We start from the raw sequence: 18,957 nt of genomic DNA, 5'->3' as shown, positions 1-18,957 counted from the left end.
GTTATTGTTTATAAACAGAAATTAATTTTCCCATTTCTCCTGAAATGACCTATTTTCTTCACAGATCTTACATTTCTTGCTCATAGTACACAAAGGCTGAAGTAACTGACCAAACTGCAACAGTAACACTGTTAACTGTGAAACTGAGTCTCTGAAACTGATCATTGTAATCACAGCAGAGCAAGTGACTTTCAATGATGTGTTACTCTGGAGCGCATAGAAATCTACCACTCCCACTACTACAACTTGCACAGAGAAGCAGTAGATTTTATAAATTGAGTAATCTTTTTAAAGCAATTTTGATTCCGTGTTGAGAATATAAATTGTTTCCGTCATCAGAAATAATGCATATAACGTGTATATCAATCTGAAAATCTGTAGTCAAAACTAATAGCTAAATTGATAACTAATTTAATATAGTTTTCATCCTGTCGCAGGCCACACAAAATCACGTTACGGGCCACATGCGGCCTGTCGTTGGCCACCTATGATTCATAGTATAACCAAGTGGAAAAATTTCAACAGCTATCTCTAATCCAGGGTATTCAATATAGTTTGGTACCTGAAGACTTGTACCAGATTTATTTAACAACATACATCATCTACACAACGTGAAGAGCTGAGATTAACATATCCAATTCTGACATCAGATTTAATACCTCTTCCACTCATAATGTGATCGATCCACATAGAGATGAATAACAGTAGAGATAATATGCATCTCTAATAAATCCATCTTTCTGTACCTCCTTCATATCTACTTGTTGAATCACAACTCCAATATAGACTATTTATTGCTCGATGTATTATTCCATTCACATAATAAAATTCACAGTATTCTGAACACTTTATCTCTTGCTATCTTGTCATGTCTTTTTCAGATCGACCAAGCTTAAATAGAGATCCTTGTTATATTCCAATGATGTATTTGTCTTAAAGTGAACATCTGATCATAGCATTGTGCATATGAGAATTTGGTTAGGACTTCGCAGTAGTGTCATTTTGAGCAAATTTATTATAGTGGTTTGCTGTAGTGCAAGTCAACTGGATATGGAAAATAGGACTGCAGAGGTCAATACTACAGATTTTGGAGTAAATGTCAGCAATGCTCCTGAAAATTGGACTTATCTGAAGTAATAAAAATTAATAATAATATACAGGAATTTAGTCTTCTAATAATTTGCAAATATGAAGAAGCAGCCCAAGACTAGGACCAATCTCAGCTCATCATATCTACAGATGAATTTTTTTTTTTTAAATATTTTATTCTGTTTTAAATATCAATCTCATACCCAACAGATAGAAAAACCTATAGCACATCAGTGCTGGGTGGTGCAGATGAGGGTTAGGATAGAAGAAATTTACTGCCATAGTTTTCTTGAAGAGTTGGAGGTTGTAGATGTTGGGAGAACACTTTAAGAGGAAAGGTTGATCCAGAAAAGAGAGAGGTAGATGACATAAAAAAAGAAGACGAGAAGAGAGTTTGATGTATTTGTAGTTGTGCTGCTTCTTGTTTTACCAGGTCCAACAGAATGCAGAGGAATGAATGCTATCAGTTTGGTGAAGCTGTGTTCAGGGATGTACCTGGAGAAAAAACAGAGCTAAAACAGTACATCTGTGAATTAGAGGTTGAAGTGAGTCACTAAGGAAGTGATTATCTGTCAGCTGAAATGCTCTCCTCCAGACAGCTTCGAGCATTAGAGGTTTCGGGTGTACCATCCCAAATGTGTAAATGGTATTCTAAGGATGGGGGATTTGGGATTTGCATAGAGTGTAGCTCAATGGGTGAAAAGAATTATCTTGAGTGGAAAAGAATGCCTAGTTTTTTTAGAGGTTGAGGAAGCTACTAATGTGACCGAGGATAAAGTCAGGCAAGCTGAAATTCTTTTGTGAGAGAAATGGCAAGACTGCATTTTAGTGTCACTGAAGGTAACAAGGTCTCACCCCATTGAAACATGGTATGGAGATGAGTGTCTAAAGTGCTGGTAGCAGATGATTTTGAGACCATTCATTGCTCAGATATCCCATTTTGAGGCATGGGATATCTGAGCAATGAATGGTTTGTGAAATGAGTAGGGATAAATGAGGTCAACAAAGCTGTGGATATGATTAATTGTAACTGACAGTAGGTCATTTATGTATTGGAAAAAGAGCATATGTGACAGAACAGGGCCTCGAGGCATTGGTGGCAAAGTTCAAGGAGAGGGGAATCATTTACTATGACAAAGTGAATGATCAGAGAGAAAGCTAGTTACCCAATTATGGGAGTAGCAGATAAACCAAAGGATGCCAATTTAGTAGGCAGGCCTCAATGCCTGGCATGATCACATGCTCTGGAAACATCAAGAGTGCACGTGACAGCATGTTTCTCAAAACCTTTCTGTAGTGGTGGCTGACGTAAGCTAAGAGGTCAGCCGTGGATCTGGATTGGCAGAATCATGCTGGCAGGTCACCATTTGACTGGTAGGCCTCTAGATTGTGAAGAAGTTGATTTTCTCCATTATTCTGAACAGGATTGAGGTGATGAAAAATGGTGGCTAGTTTAATGGCAGATCTTTTTATTCCCCTTTTATGGAGATAAAAGCTCTTGAACACAATGTTTGTATAAAACTAGAGTTGTCATTGGAACAAACTAAAAACTTTTAGTGTCTAAGTTGTTTAGTATTCTTCTGATGTCTTTTGCCAAAAAAACACAGGAAGCATGTGATGCTCAGTTTCTGGTAAGAATGAAGTGACTTGGAGCAGTTGGAGAAAATCAAAGACCATCAGATGCAACTTTTACTCACCTGTGCTTCCACTTCTTTCATCCAGATGACACTACTGTTGCAGTGGAAGCACAGATGAGTAAAAGTTGCATCTGATGGTCTTTGCAAGGGACCATAAGGTATGGCTTCCACATGGATGGGACAAATTTTCTGCAATTGGTATTTACAAAGTCATTTGTCAGGTATGGATTTAAGCTGACTATGCAGCTGGTATTCTTGGTGGCAATTGCCTGCAGTAAATGAGTTTTTTTCTTCAACTGCTTTGGTACACCTTTTGTTGAGCCAAAGCTTTCATGCCAGTGAGAATAATTTCAGTGACTTGCTCAAAGCAAGTGTTTTGGTAAAAAAAAAAAAAAAAAGCAGAAGCAATTGACAGAACACAGAAAGGAGGAGTTAAAGTTCCAGAGGTCATCCCAATTGATACCATTATAGTGCCAAAGCATACAAAGTTGGGAGTGCATGAATGGAGGGTATTCTGTGAGAGAGTAAACTTACACAGGCCCTGAGTTACCAAGAAGTGATATGACCTTTACAATATACCTGAAAGAAAAACTGGTTAAAAATCAAGAGTATTGGGAAAGCAGAGAATTATTAGGAATTCAGGTTGGTGGATGTGCTTCTAGCAAATACTTTTGAACTTTTACAGTTTGTTTGTGGTGTCGGCAAATGGAAGCCAGTTGAAGTTATGTACATTAAGGTTACCTTGGAAGATGACTCTTTACTACTGGATAGCTGGATTGCAAATAGTTGAGCTTCAGGGATAGGAAGGTGAAGAGATCAGAGTGGTTTTTAGAATTTGGAAAGCAGTAAATAGAGCTGATGAATGTTTTGAATGGGACACCTTAAGCCAAAGGAAATCAAAAGCAGAGGATTCTAAATTTGGCATTCTCTGGCAACGTAAGATTTTACACAGGCATAGAAACTGCCCTTGTGGTGAAAGGTATTGTGAGGTGTGTAATTTAAAAAGTGAACTGTGGTTGATGATGATGCTGCAATTTGGGTTTCTGTCAATTAACAGGAGGTTTGGTCTAGATGTCTGTATGTGATGGTGTACATCATTTTGTCATAAATTTTGGTGAAGTTGATGTGAAAGTGATTTTTTTTTTTGTACTGTTGGCTTGTTTCACATCTTTTGTCTTTTTTCAATGAAATTAGTTTTTGAGGGAGATTTATTTTAATTGAAGAGACACTATCAGTTTTTGTGTTTCATTCAATAATTATGAATTTGGTGAAAGATAATACAACACTCATATAGAGAGCATCAAGTCTTCTTGTCATACAGTGACCAGGACAATGCTGATTACATACCCCTCACACTTCTTTCCTCAAGGCATGAGATGACAGAGTATGTGGCAGTGGGATTATGCACCAACTGGGAAATTTCCTGACTTGTTACTAACAGGTTCTGGCCTGTTTACTATCTGTTGGTGATCTGCCACAGGAAGAAAGTGTTTACATAATAAAGAATGGAGTGAGTCTATAAGTGGGAAATATCCACTGACCTGCCCTATTTTGGATAGCATATAGCATTTAGAATTTTTTTTAAAGGTTTTTTTTTTTTCAAGAGGATACAGTTTTCTTGAAGCTCAGGAATCTATAAATGCAATGAATTTATGACCAAAAAAAAAAAAAAAAAGATTGAAAGTAAACATTCAAATAGATAAATTTGATCTTCTCTGTGGATGGGGGTATTATCCAAAGTAACGGAAAGTGAAGATTTTTTTTTTTTTTTGTGAGAAAGAAAGATAGGATTGCATTTTGATTTGACTAAAGATGGCAGAATTCTTTATCTCTAACAGAAAATTAGCATGGAGATTAGCATTTAATATAGGCTTGAAATATTTCAGAAATGTAAGATGATTTGTTAATGAAAATGAGATGTACTTTTGTCAGCAAAACTATGGATAGGATGAAACCACTGTGAGAGTATCATTGGTGGACAGTAGGAAAACAGTATACAAAGAACAAAGTTCTGGGACACTCCTGCACTTTTAGAAAATTCAGTCCATCATAAGACACAAACGCAGTTAGTAGGAGGAGTGAAAGTAAGACTTTGAAGCAAGAGAACTAGAAATGTCAAGAATTATGTTATATCAGAGCTTTTTCTTCACACATACAGAGGGAAGGATGATAACAGTCATTGCTGATGAGGCAAGTACAACGAGACAGTAGCATAATGGCACACTTATTCCTCTTCTAAAAGGGACATAAATATAGTCATTCCAAATTGTGTCACAATAAATTATAAGCAGAATTTGAGAGAAGTATCAGAATTCAGACATTCATATTCATATGAGAGGATGTGATTTGTCTAAATCAAATTTAGACATTTGATTATTTAGACAAATTTAGTCTAAATTCTCATGATGCAACAAGCAATCATTTAGATGAGAGAAAGAGATGGGCAACAATATGACTGATGGATTTAGTTGGAACCAAGAGTCACAACTTGTATTTATACAAGTTTCTTTTTTGCCCTTGGCTATTTCAAAATCAGATCTGGATGTGTTGATGCCTTCCTATAGCTGTTTTAATCTCAGTTCACTTGTGATCTGTTACATTTTTTTAACTTGAATGCCATAATACATTTGTTGGAGAACTAAGGTTTAGAGTAAGAAATTTTGAACTGAATTGGGGGGGGGAGAGCTTTTAGACAGTAAGACATAATTTATTAACTTAAACAGAATAAGTACCTAGATCATGAGAATAAGACTAGTCAAATAAATAATAATAATAACCATAGAAATTATTAACAGAAATTGTGGAAATTTCCAACCTGACACCAGAATAGTTCCCAAGGACATAAGATTTTCTGATGGGTAAAGTAATTCATTGAAAGATTGTACAAAAATGAAAACAAACGTTTTGGTGAATGCTTAATTGAAATATTTTCTTGAAGTTAAGCAATTAGCCTTCAATGATTCAAACCATCACTAAATGCAGAATATAATTTAATCAACCTATTCTTAAACTGTAGATATCCTCAACTGTTTAATGACAAAAAGGTACTTACTAAAAAGAACTACTACAAGGTCAAGACAAGACATTGAATCAAAAGCCATACCCAGCTGAGGATATGTGAAGGTATCCTATTAGTTATTTAACTCTAATCCTTAAATTTTCAGCAAATAAAATAAATTTCCCTTAAATATACTATACTAGTTCCATAACTTAGACAGAAATAATTCACGTTTTAACAAAATACAGATGTTGCTGAAATAATTTCGGAATAAATGGCACAAGAATAAAGATGATTACGTGAATGATTGATAATGGCTGAAGCAACTATCTCTGTATGACACTGGCTAACTCATCTTCAATTGAAAAGCTCTTATAAAGAATAACATGCACTTCTAGTAATGAGTGTCCAAAAGGACAAACATCCCCCAGTTCCTCCAACTGGATATATTTACTTCTAATTAGAATTATCATAAAGTACAAAATTAAAATATCAAAATAGCTTTGCTTTTCTAGGATGATTGTTTACAGTGTTTTGTTACCTATTAATTTAGTCAATTTATTCATATCAATTTTACTAATTCATCCAAGAAATACCCTTACACAATTCTGAAATGTCATTTTGAAGCAAAATTTTATGCTAACTGCTAATATAGCATTATGAATATATTAAGTTCATATACCTGAACTGGTGTGCTGGCAGGAGATGTGACAACAGGATGTGGTGACTGAGAAGTGGATATGGGTGAGGGTTGCAGTTGAGATTTTTGTACAGAACCTGAATGAAGAACAGCTGAGTTTCCAACAGTTAAATGAGAGGTAGAAATATTTGGTTTATTTTGTTGAATATGACCAGTTGTTGTTGAAATCTGACAGGACTGAGGAGAAAGCCCTGTGCTAGGTGGTCTATTCTGAACAGTACTTATGGCTGAAGCTGCTGGAGATGGCTGACTTGAAGGGCGAGAATAAGGTACAGTAAAACCATTCACAAGTCTACTATCTGAACTTGATGCTGGTGTAATAACTTGCGGCCGAGACTGCTGATAAGGCTGAGATACTAGTCGTTGAGGCAACGTATTACCAGCACGTGGCATTACAGCAACTCTTGTTGCTGTAGAGTCAGGAGATGCATATCCAGCAGCAGGAATACTGCTTGCTGTTGTAACAGCTGTTCCATTAATCCCTGCTATTTGAGAAACTGTTGTACCTGGTATGGCAACTGGTGGTTGTCCTGTAGGTTGCTGATGCTGACGCTTAAAAAAAAAAAAAAACTAATTATTGTGAAGAATTTACTACTGAATAGCAACAAGTTTTAAAATGTTACTTTTTAAATTCACAACAGTTTGGTATCATTCAAAACTAACTTATTCCCTGACTTCCTACCATGATGAGATTTTAAATATTTACATTAGTGGAAAGAAGGAAACATACAATTTTTTTTTGTTTTTCGTAAATTAATGAAGACATACTTGTTGAGGTACAGAGAATACCCTATTGCTGATGCTGACTTCAAAAAGTCTCTCAGACTTGTGACATGGAAAGATGAATCAAAAATTGGAAAAAAATATAGACAAATAATAAAAGAGAAAAACAAAGCTTACATAAAATAGTTATTTTCTGACATAATTCAAAATGGACTAAAAAAAAAAAAAAGCCATAGCCATAGCTAAAAGGGAGATATAATCTTACAAACAAACTTACAAATAAAAACTGGGAATAATTATATAAAAGAACAAGAAACAGAAAGATTATCAAAACAAGCCTTAAATTACAAACATTAGGAAACAAAAAAAAAAAAAAAAAAAAAAAAAAAAACAGGACATCCACTAAAGAGATTCAGCGATGACTTCTAAGGTCAGAACAGGCCACTCTAGGTCTAAATCCTTGAAAAGCATGATGATGATGAACTAGAAACAGATTTAGAATATACCGTATATGTCAGCGTATAAGACGAAGCCTAAATTTTAGGCTATTTTAAGTTTATGTCGGTTGTATAAGACGACCCCCAATTTCTTCTTTCTTGTATTAATGCAGCGTCAGGTATTGCTGTTATATCTGTTATTTTTATATTTATGCATATCTGTTTTATTTTTGCATAGCAGAGATTTAGTATTTATGCAAATTAAAAGTGATTAGCCCCAATTTTAATTACTTATTAATTTTGCTTTTTTTTTTTTTTTAATTTTAGGATTATTAAAATTGTTATCATTTAAAATCATGGAACCAGCAACAAAACGAAGAAAGTATGAAACTCGATTTAAAATAAGGGTAATTGAAATGGCAAAGCAAACTAATAACTGTGCTGCTGCAAGAAAGTTTGATATAACCGAGAAGATGGTAAGAGAATGGAGGAAGAAAGAATATATTTTTTAAAAAAATTTGGTTTGACTTCTATATTGTAACACTAGACATCTGCTTGAACAAACCACTTAAAGATCACATGCGAGAAGAGTGGAATAATTGGATGTTGACTGGTGAAAAATCATTTACAAATGGTGGATCTATGCTTGATATGTTGTGCAATTTTGTGATCAAAGCATGGAATAAAGTAAAAGTAGAGACTGTAATAAAAATCATTTAAAAAGTGTGGTATCTCTAATCCTATGGATGGTATGGAAGATGATCTGTTGTGGGATACTAATGATGATGAAAATGAAATTAATTCACATGATTTGAAATGGGATCCATATAAATCATTTAAAAAATTAACCCGAAGAACTATTTTCAACAGATGATGAAGAAAATTAACGTGAAAATTAAGGTTAATAATTATTATTTGTTTTTTAAGACTTACATCTATTGTAATATTTTAAATAAATTTATTTAACAAAAAATTAATCTGATTTGTTCATAAACACTGCCTATTTTCTTATATAACGATGTATTTTAACTACCTAAATGTTCATCCAAGAAATTAAGCTTTCCTTTTTATACTCGCTGTATAAGACCACCCATGATTTTGAGGGGGTTCTCATCTCATCTTCCTTTTTCCCTCTTTTACCTTGCAGTGTCGAGGGTTTATTAATCATCAGACCTCAAACCGTTCACAGGATAAGGTAGTCAAGCCCTTAGCCCTGGTGTATCCTATGTCCGTAGTGTTGAGTTCTCAAGGCCGGTTTGCTTGCTTTGTGGGATGAAAAACCCCAGGATAAACTGGGGAAAAAACTCTACTGTCCACATCCAAGACTGGCTATGGAAGATCCTTCAGCTCCTCATGTCTCCACGGGAATCGAACCTAGGACACTCCTTCCCCAGGCATATGGTTGCGAAGTGCACAGCCACTAGGCTAACCGCACGGATTTTTGAGGGGTTTTCTGTAGTATTTGAGAGTCGTCTTATATGCCGACATATATGGTAATCATCAACATAAAATCCTGAAGTACTTAAATAAAGAAATTAAAGAACAAATTAATATAGATATCATGAGTAAGAAGGGATGGAATAATAATTATTTAAATTACTTTCAATTTAAATTTTAATAATTATTTGTGTAAATAAAAATGTATGCAAAGAAAATAATTGACACTCCTAACATAATAGATAACAGTAACACAGCAAGAATTTTAACACAGCAAAAATTTATGGTATAAATATGAAATTAATTAAATTTTGAAATAAAGGATAGCTCTAGATAATTGGAAGAAATCTATTAAATTGCCAATTTAAAAAAATACAGGGTGTTTGGGATAAATTTGACATATTTATAATTAATTATATTTTTCCGTAAGTTACATGTATTAACACACACTTCTCTTCATTTAAAAGTTTGGACCCTTCTTCATTCATATACAAGATGTCAGAAAGGATGGATAGCTGGAACCCACCTGAATCATGGAAGAGAATAACTTGTATCATGATGATTCGTGCCCGCCATCAAAATAAGGATATTACGACTGCTGCCCAATGCTCCCTGAATACAGTAAAAACAATCAGGCATGAACTAGAGACTTGCAATGGTGACTACGAGGATGTAGCAAGAAGAAAGATCCCTAGCAGACGATCTGATTGCGTTCGTACAGCAGAATTCCTCGCAAATCTGCAGGAACAGGTGTTGAAGAACCCTGGCATTGGAATTCGGGCTTTGTTCGTGGAGTTGCTAACTGTAGTCAAACCCTGGATAACAAGGGTAGCCAATGGTAGGCCGTATGTATGGCAGCAGGATTCGGCCCCTTGCCACACCTCTGGGAAAAGTCAAAAATGGTTGTCTGAAAATTTCTACGACTTCACCAGTCCAAATGTTTGGCCTCCAAACTCCCCAGACCTTAACCCCATGGATTATTTTGTATGGGGCGCAGTTGAAAAAGACACCAATCGCACTTCCAGTAATACAAAAGCCCAGTTAATGGATAAAATTAAAACAGTTTTTGCGGCCCTTCCCAGGGAGACTGTAGCATCAGCTTGTTCGAGGTTCCGAAGCAGAATTGAAGCTGTGATCGATGCTAATGGTGGTTATTTTGAGTAAATCTTGTTGATAGTATTGTAATTAACTCTGCCTGTAATGTTTTTTTGTCAATTCATTAAATTTAATAGATACAAAGAAGATTTTCTTTTTCCTTACGAAACTGTCAAATTTATCCCGAACACCCTGTATATAATGTTCAAATTATAAGAGGTTGGTTGGGTGGTATGTGCTTTATGGTGCAAGTTAGGCTGTGTCATACTGTGCCAGATCATTTTCAATGATCATTGAAAAGTTGTAAAAAAAAATGTAAAAAGTTTATAAAACTTAAATAAAGGACTCCTACTTAGTTATAGGGGAGGGAGAGGGCAGTTCCCACTCAGACTTGAAAGGTTTGGTTAGATAAGAAATTTTTGATAAAAAGAGGGAGATTTCGTCATATTTCCTCTAAGACAGAAATTATGTAAGTCTTTCAGTATTCCAAGAAGTGTCACAAGCATTTTCCATATTGAAGAAACTGATACTAGATGCTCGCCTTTTAGGAAGGTATCTCTAATGGATGCTTTAAGCTAGACAAGATGGTCAGTAAGAGAATGATATTTTTTGGAAACCAGATTATGTTCTGGGAAAAAGAAAAAGGGATTATTAGATATATGAAGAGCCAAAGGCTTCAATTCGGCGACATATGACTTGTTTAAGTTAAGGCTGCTGGTTGATCTTGATACAGAAAAAGTGGATCCAGGGTTGCTTCTGGCTCTGATGATGGATATATATGGCTCGAACCGCAGTGCGTTTCAAAGCAATTAGGTTTGTTGTTGTGAGGTGCCTATGGAAAATACCCGAAGCTTTCTTCCGATCTTCTTTGGCTGGTGTGCAATCACCATTCCACATGGCTTAGGAAAATGTGGGAACCAACTAGATGTTTTAGAAACTGCTGGATAAAGAGTTCTTGAGCATACGCGCAACAACTCTTCCTCTGTTGTTTGTTTGGGAAATATATCACAGTATTATGTCTATTTAAATCTCCCATTAAAAGTAAGGGGAAATGATAACTGCAATATAACATCATGAGGATCATCTTGAGAAATATCTGTGGGAGGAGAGAAGTAGATGCAGCATACTGCTATTATATTTTGACCAAGAATGTTACAGCAACTGCTTTTATGCCCATGCTAAATGGATTTGTTGGAAAGGGGTATGGTTGCCCACAAAAATGGTGACTTCTTCGTGAGCAGGTCAATCATATTGGTTTATACTTCGTGAGCAGGTCAATCCCCTGTCCTGTCCTTACAAATAATGGTAACATTACAGAGAGTTGGATCATAATGCAGCTTCAAGCGTGTTTCCTGCAAGAAGAATCATATTGGTTTATACTTCTGCAAGGGAGTCTTGATGTTGTCTATGTTTCATCAGAATCCATGACAATTCCATTGTAGGAATGTTTCCATTTCTTTTTGGTGGTATCATCTGGTTTCCTATAATGAGTGGTTTGTTTTCATTAGTCTTGCTTGTTTCGTTTTTGTGAATAGCCAGAATCCATCATTTCTTCTTCTGGAAAAAAAATCCAAGCCGTTGTAAATTTCACTCCCTCTAGGGCAGCGTTCCTCAACCTTTCTAAGGCTTGAGAAGGAAACGAAATTGTAGATGAAGTAGCAAAAATGGCTGCAATATCAAGTGATACCACAGATTTCGATCTTTTTAAAACCACCCAAAAAGAAAACATAAAAGGACCAGTAAAATGCTGGAAACAATTCTACGGACCACTAAGTTCCAGAGGTAGCTGGGGGTGGGGGGAGGAAGGGCAATCTGCATCGAGCGGCACTTTTTTTGGTGTTTAAGAAATCTTGCCTTACTGTCTATAAAACAGCAACTGAATGATGAAATAGACTTCAACAATGTCATCAAGAGTGGGAGAGCCAATGCTAAAACCTTAACAGTCACATATATACCTCTATTATCCATCCCATAATGGAATATGCTTCGCCAATCTGGATGGAAACATCACAAACCAGTTTAGACAAGCTTATAATAATTCAGAAAAATGCAGCTAAAATCATATGAGAACTAAGGAATACAACTCCTGGAAAAATAGCAGAATTCGAATCCAACCTTGTTCCTTTAAAAATTAGGTGACAAGAAAATCTTACCAAATTTGTAGAAAAAAGAGCCAACTTGCACATCATAGAACAAGTGAACTTTTTAAACACTGGAAACCAGCAAACAGAATAAAGAAAAAATCAGCAATGCATGAAATCATAGAAAATAAAATTCCCTTGGATTATCCAAATAAAATAGCCGACTACCCAGCATTTCCTCCAAATCAAGACAGGAAAAATATAGTTATCAACTCTGAAATAGGGAAACATGAGGAAAAAAGTCTAGAAAACCCTGAAATCTTGAGATCATTAGCCCTTTCAAAAATAATGGATTATGGACCTGACTCAATAAAGATCTACACAGATCTTTATTGAGTAGGCTCCAAAAATCCAAATGGCAATTCTGGGAGTGGCATACTGATCTATGGCTCTCATAATATAGAACTAAAAACAACTAACAGTACTGGATGCAACTCATACCATGCAGAATTAATAGCCATTAACACAGCACTGCAATATTTGGACAAACAAAACCTGAAGGAGTTTATATTTTTCACAGATTCCTTAGCAGCCCTTCAAACTATTAAGAACTGCTACACTAGCCATCAAGAAATACTTAGAGACATAGCAAAAAACAAACTACATAAGGATTCCGAAATAATCTTCCAATGGATCCCATCCCATGTGGGATTAAAGGGAAACAAAACTGCAGATGAAGTAGCAAAAATGGCCACAACATCAAGTGATACCACAGATTTCGATCTTTTTAAAACCACCCAAAAAGAAAACATAAAAAGAACAATTCTTCAGGACATGACTTACCACTGGTACTCATTATAAAATCCAGGAGCTACCATCAACTCCAAGTTTAATCGCAGTGCCACTACCATGATCTCTTGCCTCAAGACTGGCCACACAAGACCAATCAAGAATAGCAATGGCATAAAAGTCTTCCACACCTGCAAAATCTGTAACATCGAGGAAGCATCACCAATACATTTGCTAAACTGTATGAATATTTCCAAATGTGAACTCTATAATAACCCAGAAAAGGTGCTGTATAAAATACATGAACTTGACCTCTATGATCTGGTGTAATAATACCATGGGATAATAATAATAAAAAAAAATGTTATCAACAATTTTGCAAACAGAAAAGCATGAAAAATAACATTTTAGAATATTGGAATTAAAGTTTACTTCAAAAATAAACAGTGTTTTTAATTTATTTCCCTATATGTCGTTTTGACTTTTTGTAATTTTTTTAGAAACCTAAGTAGGAATTACCAACATTTCAGAAAAACTGTGCCATTTATAACATAATAAATCTAAAAGCATGTTTTGAATACATATGGAAACATAATTAATTAAACTGGAAATAAACGATTAAAAGTGTATCATCATTGAACAAAGTCTTAATTTTTATTAAACAAATAAATAATATGATCTAATTATGTTACTACTTACTTTTAATGAGATGGTTGAGCTTCTTGGCCTTTGCAGAGTTGCTGGATATCTGGCTCAATATTGGTCAAATTCAGTCAAAGATTAGCACACGCACAAAGACAATTTCTGTATTTTGTTTTTATTTGAAAGAGCGACGAAAATCCTTTCTCACAAAAATAGGTTGTAGAGAACTGCATGACGATTTTCAATGCTTGTTCAGATAATTCGGGAAACTCACTTCTCACTGAAGGCACGATCCAAAATCAAGCCAAACCAAGATCAAGGAATTGCAATAAGCCCACTGTCACTTGAAAGCTCAATTAACTGTTCTTTTTTCAATAACGAAAGGTGTTCTCGTGGCTGCAAGCCTGAAATGGATCAGAATCCACAGAAATTTCTTATAAAAGTTATTCGGAAAATATGTTTCAAAATTCCGTTTCAGATTTTTGAGGTGGTCACAAACTCTTTACAGAAACTCAGAATGAACAAAAATATCATTTTCCACTAAAAAGGATTTCAATATTGAAAAAGGTGCAAATTATCTGTCTTTTACATAATTAATCCATAAAACCAGTTTTTTCTCGAATGCTTTTATTTTGTCATAGGCATCAAGAACAGTTAAAGAATATTTCTCTGAAAGGAGAGATTTAGTTCATTTAATTTCAAAAAAATGTCTGAAAGATAGGATAGTGTGTTGATAACCATGCTTCGTCAACAAGGAATGATGCAAAATCAGAATTAAGTTCATTTACAAATAATAAAACTTCATGTCTTAATTGAAATAACCTTGTTAATACTTTGCCCGTGGAAAGCCGGCGAATTTCAGAATGAAGCAAAAGTTGTATATATTCACTGCCCATTTCATCGCAGAGTACTGAAAATAACCTGTTATTTAACAGTCGAGCTTTAATAAAATTAACTAGCTTTACAGCATTATATAGCATAGTTTTAAACTCTAGTGGCATTCCTTTGGAGCCTAATGCTTCCCTATGTATGAAACAATGTACCCAATTCATATCTGGAGCTACTTCCTTGACCATAGAAACAACCCCACTATGCCTGCCTGTAAGGGCACGCGAGCTCCATTCGAACAGAAGCTTATACATCTTCCCACTGGAACCTTTGTGTATTATGTAATTATTGAGAGTGTGAAATATTTCTTCTCCAATTGTTCGGGATGGCAAAGTTCTACAAAACAGAATATCCTCACGAATGTTGTTATCATGCACATATCTTACGTAGCATATTAACTGCGCATCATTTGTAACATCAATAGTCTCGTCTATTTGTAACGCATAATAAGGGCTCTTCTTAACTCTTTATATTAACTGAGATTCTACGTCACTTGCCATATCATTAATTCTGCGACCGACAGTGCCATTTGAAAGAGGAATCAAATCCACATCTTTTAGTAACTTGTTGCCACACATCGTTTTTACCACATCTTTTATAGCTGGAAGTAGCAAATTTTCCCCGATAGAATGAGGTTTCCCTGTTTTCACTATGCACAAACTTAAGAGATAGGATGCTTCCAGTGCCTTGCTAAGAATGGAACCCATGGCAGAAACTATATCTTTCCCACGATTTAATGTCCATAAGAGTCACTGAAAAAATGATATGGCCAGTGAGAAGATGTATAAGCTTCTGTTCGAATGGAGCTCGCGTGCCCTTACAGGCAGGCATAGTGGGGTTGTTTCTATAGTCAAGGAAGTAGCTCCAGATATGAATTGGGTACATTGTTTCATACATAGGGAAGCATTAGCCTCCAAAGGAATGCCACCAGAATTTAAAACTATGCTATATAACGCTGTAAAGCTAGTTAATTTTATTAAAGCTCGACTGTTAAATAACAGGTTATTTTCAGTACTCTACGATGAAATGGGCAGTGAATATATACAACTTTTGCTTCATTCTTAAATTCGTCGGCTTTCCAGGGGCAAAGTATTAACAAGGTTATTTCCATTAAGACATGAAGTTTTATTATTTCAAAAATTCAATTGGCTTATTTTTCACATCACAACGTTTAGTTACTAAATGTCGTAGGAGTTTCGCAAGTTTCATGCACTCATTCAACAACACTTCATAACACAAAACACATTGAGGTTTCTGTTCACTTTCATCTCCACTCCAAGTAAACCCGAATTCCAAATATGAACTGTTATAGTTCCTACTGTATTTTTTCTTTGAACTGCTTGTTTCTTCTTCTTTAATAATATCAGATTTACTCGCCATTACAACACTTGCATCACAATTAGGGTTAGTCTCACCTGTTTCATTTGCCCTTCTTTTCAAAGTCCTAGTTCTTAGCCACTTTTCCATTATTAAAACACGTTTCCGAAAAATATATAATACTGGGGTTAACTCAGGACACATTTTGTCCAAGTATCACTTAGCACTTCTCAAGATATACTTGAGAAGTGCTTTGTTGATAGCCTTGGTTGAAGGAGGGAAACCTTCAATAATAAAAATCAATAAACAACAGGCCATTGGTTGAAATGTGGATAACACATGTTCACTTCAAATCTGACAAAACAGAAAGGGAAGGCAGAAGCAATAAAACTATATCGTTGTTCACTTCACCCCTTCTTTTATTATTGTCATTCTGCGGCAGCAAATTTAGCGGCAGAATGATGAATAATAAAAAGGGTGAAGTGAACAACAATATAGTTTTATTGCTTCTGCCTTTGAACATTCTGATGATATTTGTTGTTGTTTTCTTAGGTCTCCATTTGATTTCTATAATTTTTACTTATTCCATTTTAATTCGTTTATACATATTTGGTCATAAAATACTTAAAAATTAGACTTTTTTGTGGTTATGAGACCATAGGTACTTTATCAATAAAATTCCGCCTACTAGTTTCACTAGTGACTGTCTAGCTTTATCAAGGCTCAAACGGCACACAAAAAAATATGAGAGAATACAGACACGTTGCTAACTGTTAGGCAGTTAAGTTTGAACATATGCGTGCATGTGTTTAGAAACTTCAGTCAGTATCATGGATATGTGTTGTATGCACATGCGTTACATGATTTTTCGTGTATTGTAGTTCCGTTAAACTGAGCGAGTTGATTAAGCTTTTCCATATATCTTTCAGTATGGCACCCCTGATTTCTGTTGAGGTTGTTACCCATTCTTAATACCACTGCCGCTTCCTTGAAAATACTGTAACCGTAATCATCATCCAATTAAGGCATAGAGCTATTCTCCCAATCAATTGCATGGTTGGAAGTTGCAAAATGATGCGCCAAGCCTGAGAAGACTGTCCTGTTGTGATTGACATCCCCAACATGCTCCTTCTGTCTGATTTCCAGGTTTCTTGAAGTTTGCTCAATATATGAAAGGCCGCACGTACATGGAATAAACACCTGGATATTTGAAAAATGATATGCTGTCTTTAGGAGATCTTAATACTTTTCTGATGGTAGTGGTAGGCTTAAATACCACATATATATTTAAGCTTACCACTACCATCAGACAAGTATTAAGATCTCCTAAAGACAGTGTACCATTTTTCAAATATTCAGGGTTGTTTATAGAATTCCATGTACGTGCGGCCTTTCACATATTGAGCAAACTTCAAGAAGCCTGGAAATCAGACAGAAGGAGCATGTTGGGGATGTCAATCACAACAGGACGGTCTCCTCAGGCTAGGCACATCACTTTGCAACTTCCACCCATGCAATTGACTGGGAGAATAGCTCTATGTCGTATTTGGATGATGATTACGGTTACAGAATTTTCAAGAAAGCGGCAGTGGTATTAAAAATGGGTAACAACCTCAACAGAAATCAGGGTGCCATACTGAAAGATATATGGAAAAACTTGATCAACTCGCTCAGTTTAATGGAACTACAATACGCGAAAAATCATGTAACGCATGTGCATACAACACGTATCCATGATACTAACTGAAGTTTCTAAACACATGCACGCATATATGTTCAAACTTAACTGCCTAACAGTTAGCAACGTTTCTGTATTCTCTCATTTTTTTTTGTGTGTACCATTCGAGCCTTGACAAAGCTAGACAGTCGCTAGCAAAACTAGTAGGCGAAATTATATTAATAAAGTACCTATGGTCTCATAACCACAAAAAGTATCATTTTTAAAATATATTTATTTAATTAATTTAGGTCTGCCTGCAGACCACCTGTCACATCATCAGGAGGCACCTGTGGTCCACGGACCACAGGTTGAGAAACACTGCTCTAGGGCACTCGGCATATTAATTGTTTTATTTTCCTTATGCTATCTGTTGATGAACATGCCACGAATATCTCTGATACTCTGTGGTGTGTTCTATTATTTTTTTAAAAAGATGATTTTCATGTAGTAGGATACTTTTTGACATTTCAGAATAACAGGATTTAACACCATAACAGTATCAAATTGCCTCTTTGCCTCCTGATAAATGATGATTATTCTGTTTTAATTTAATTTTTTTGAATATCCTTCTGATCCTTCCACCTTTGGCATGCTCAAGAGTATGTCAGGTGGTCCTTCACAGTAAGATTTGGTGTTTTGCTCATACACTTTTCATTCTTATGGAAACAGATCACAGAGCTATGACAGGCAGTGTGAGAATGATGATATTTGTGACATTTAAAGCACTGTAAGAGGTTTGGGATATAGAGCCTTACTAGACAGTTGAGATATCCTGCTTTGACAGATATTGGTTGTCTGGTTTGTTGAAGATAAGGATGATGTTTCTGGTGAGAACCAGATACCCATCCCTATGTATCAGGATTCTTCTTCTGGCTGTCACTCCTTGGGCAAGTGTGGAGCCCAAGGGTGGCAGCTCCACCACCAAACTAGGCTGTGGATGCTAGTAACCAACCCAGCTAAGGACCTTCTTCAGTCAGAAGTAAATCATGATTCAAAATAAAATTTTAGAAGAAATTAACTGCTTCAAATACCTTGAATGTGTTTTATCACATACAAAAAAAGCTGAGAGTGATATCAAAATTTCAAACTTCCTAAAGATAACAGGGATGATGAATAATATTTTCAAACATAACAAAAAAAAAAAAAAAAAAAAAAAAAAAAAAAAAAAAAACCTAATCTAATCAAGTTCAAAACCATAAGAATAAGAGTTTATACAGTTTTGGCAAGACCTTCTCTATTGTACAAGGGTGGTCTGAAAAGTTATTGGCCTAACAATGAAAAAACTAATTTATAATTTCAAAATTATTTTTATTTTTCAACATAATTTCCCTTAATATTAATACATTTATTCCAGCGACTCCAGTGCCATTATCCCATCCCTGTAGTGGTTCTCAGTAAGATCTG

The 18,957-nt window shown here is 35.3% G+C and overlaps 1 protein-coding gene across 2 annotated transcripts in view; it reads right to left on the bottom strand.

Moving 5' to 3' along the window:
- The window catches only part of Utx (Utx histone demethylase), an 802,237-nt gene that overhangs the window by 158,958 nt on the left and 624,322 nt on the right, over nucleotides 1-18,957 (bottom strand). For both annotated transcript variants that reach the window (XM_090413874.1, XM_090413875.1), the window contains one exon: nucleotides 6,407-6,976. In XM_090413874.1, the coding sequence (XP_090270000.1) occupies nucleotides 6,407-6,976 (570 nt within the window). The remainder of the gene's footprint in view (nucleotides 1-6,406; nucleotides 6,977-18,957) is intronic.

Source organism: Typopeltis vanoorti, chromosome 24, assembly GCF_054136105.1.
Source record: "Typopeltis vanoorti isolate ZY-2024b chromosome 24, IOZ_Tvanoo_1.0, whole genome shotgun sequence".
Taxonomy (NCBI): domain Eukaryota; kingdom Metazoa; phylum Arthropoda; class Arachnida; order Uropygi; family Thelyphonidae; genus Typopeltis; species Typopeltis vanoorti.
This window is presented reverse-complemented; position numbering and strand designations above follow the sequence as displayed.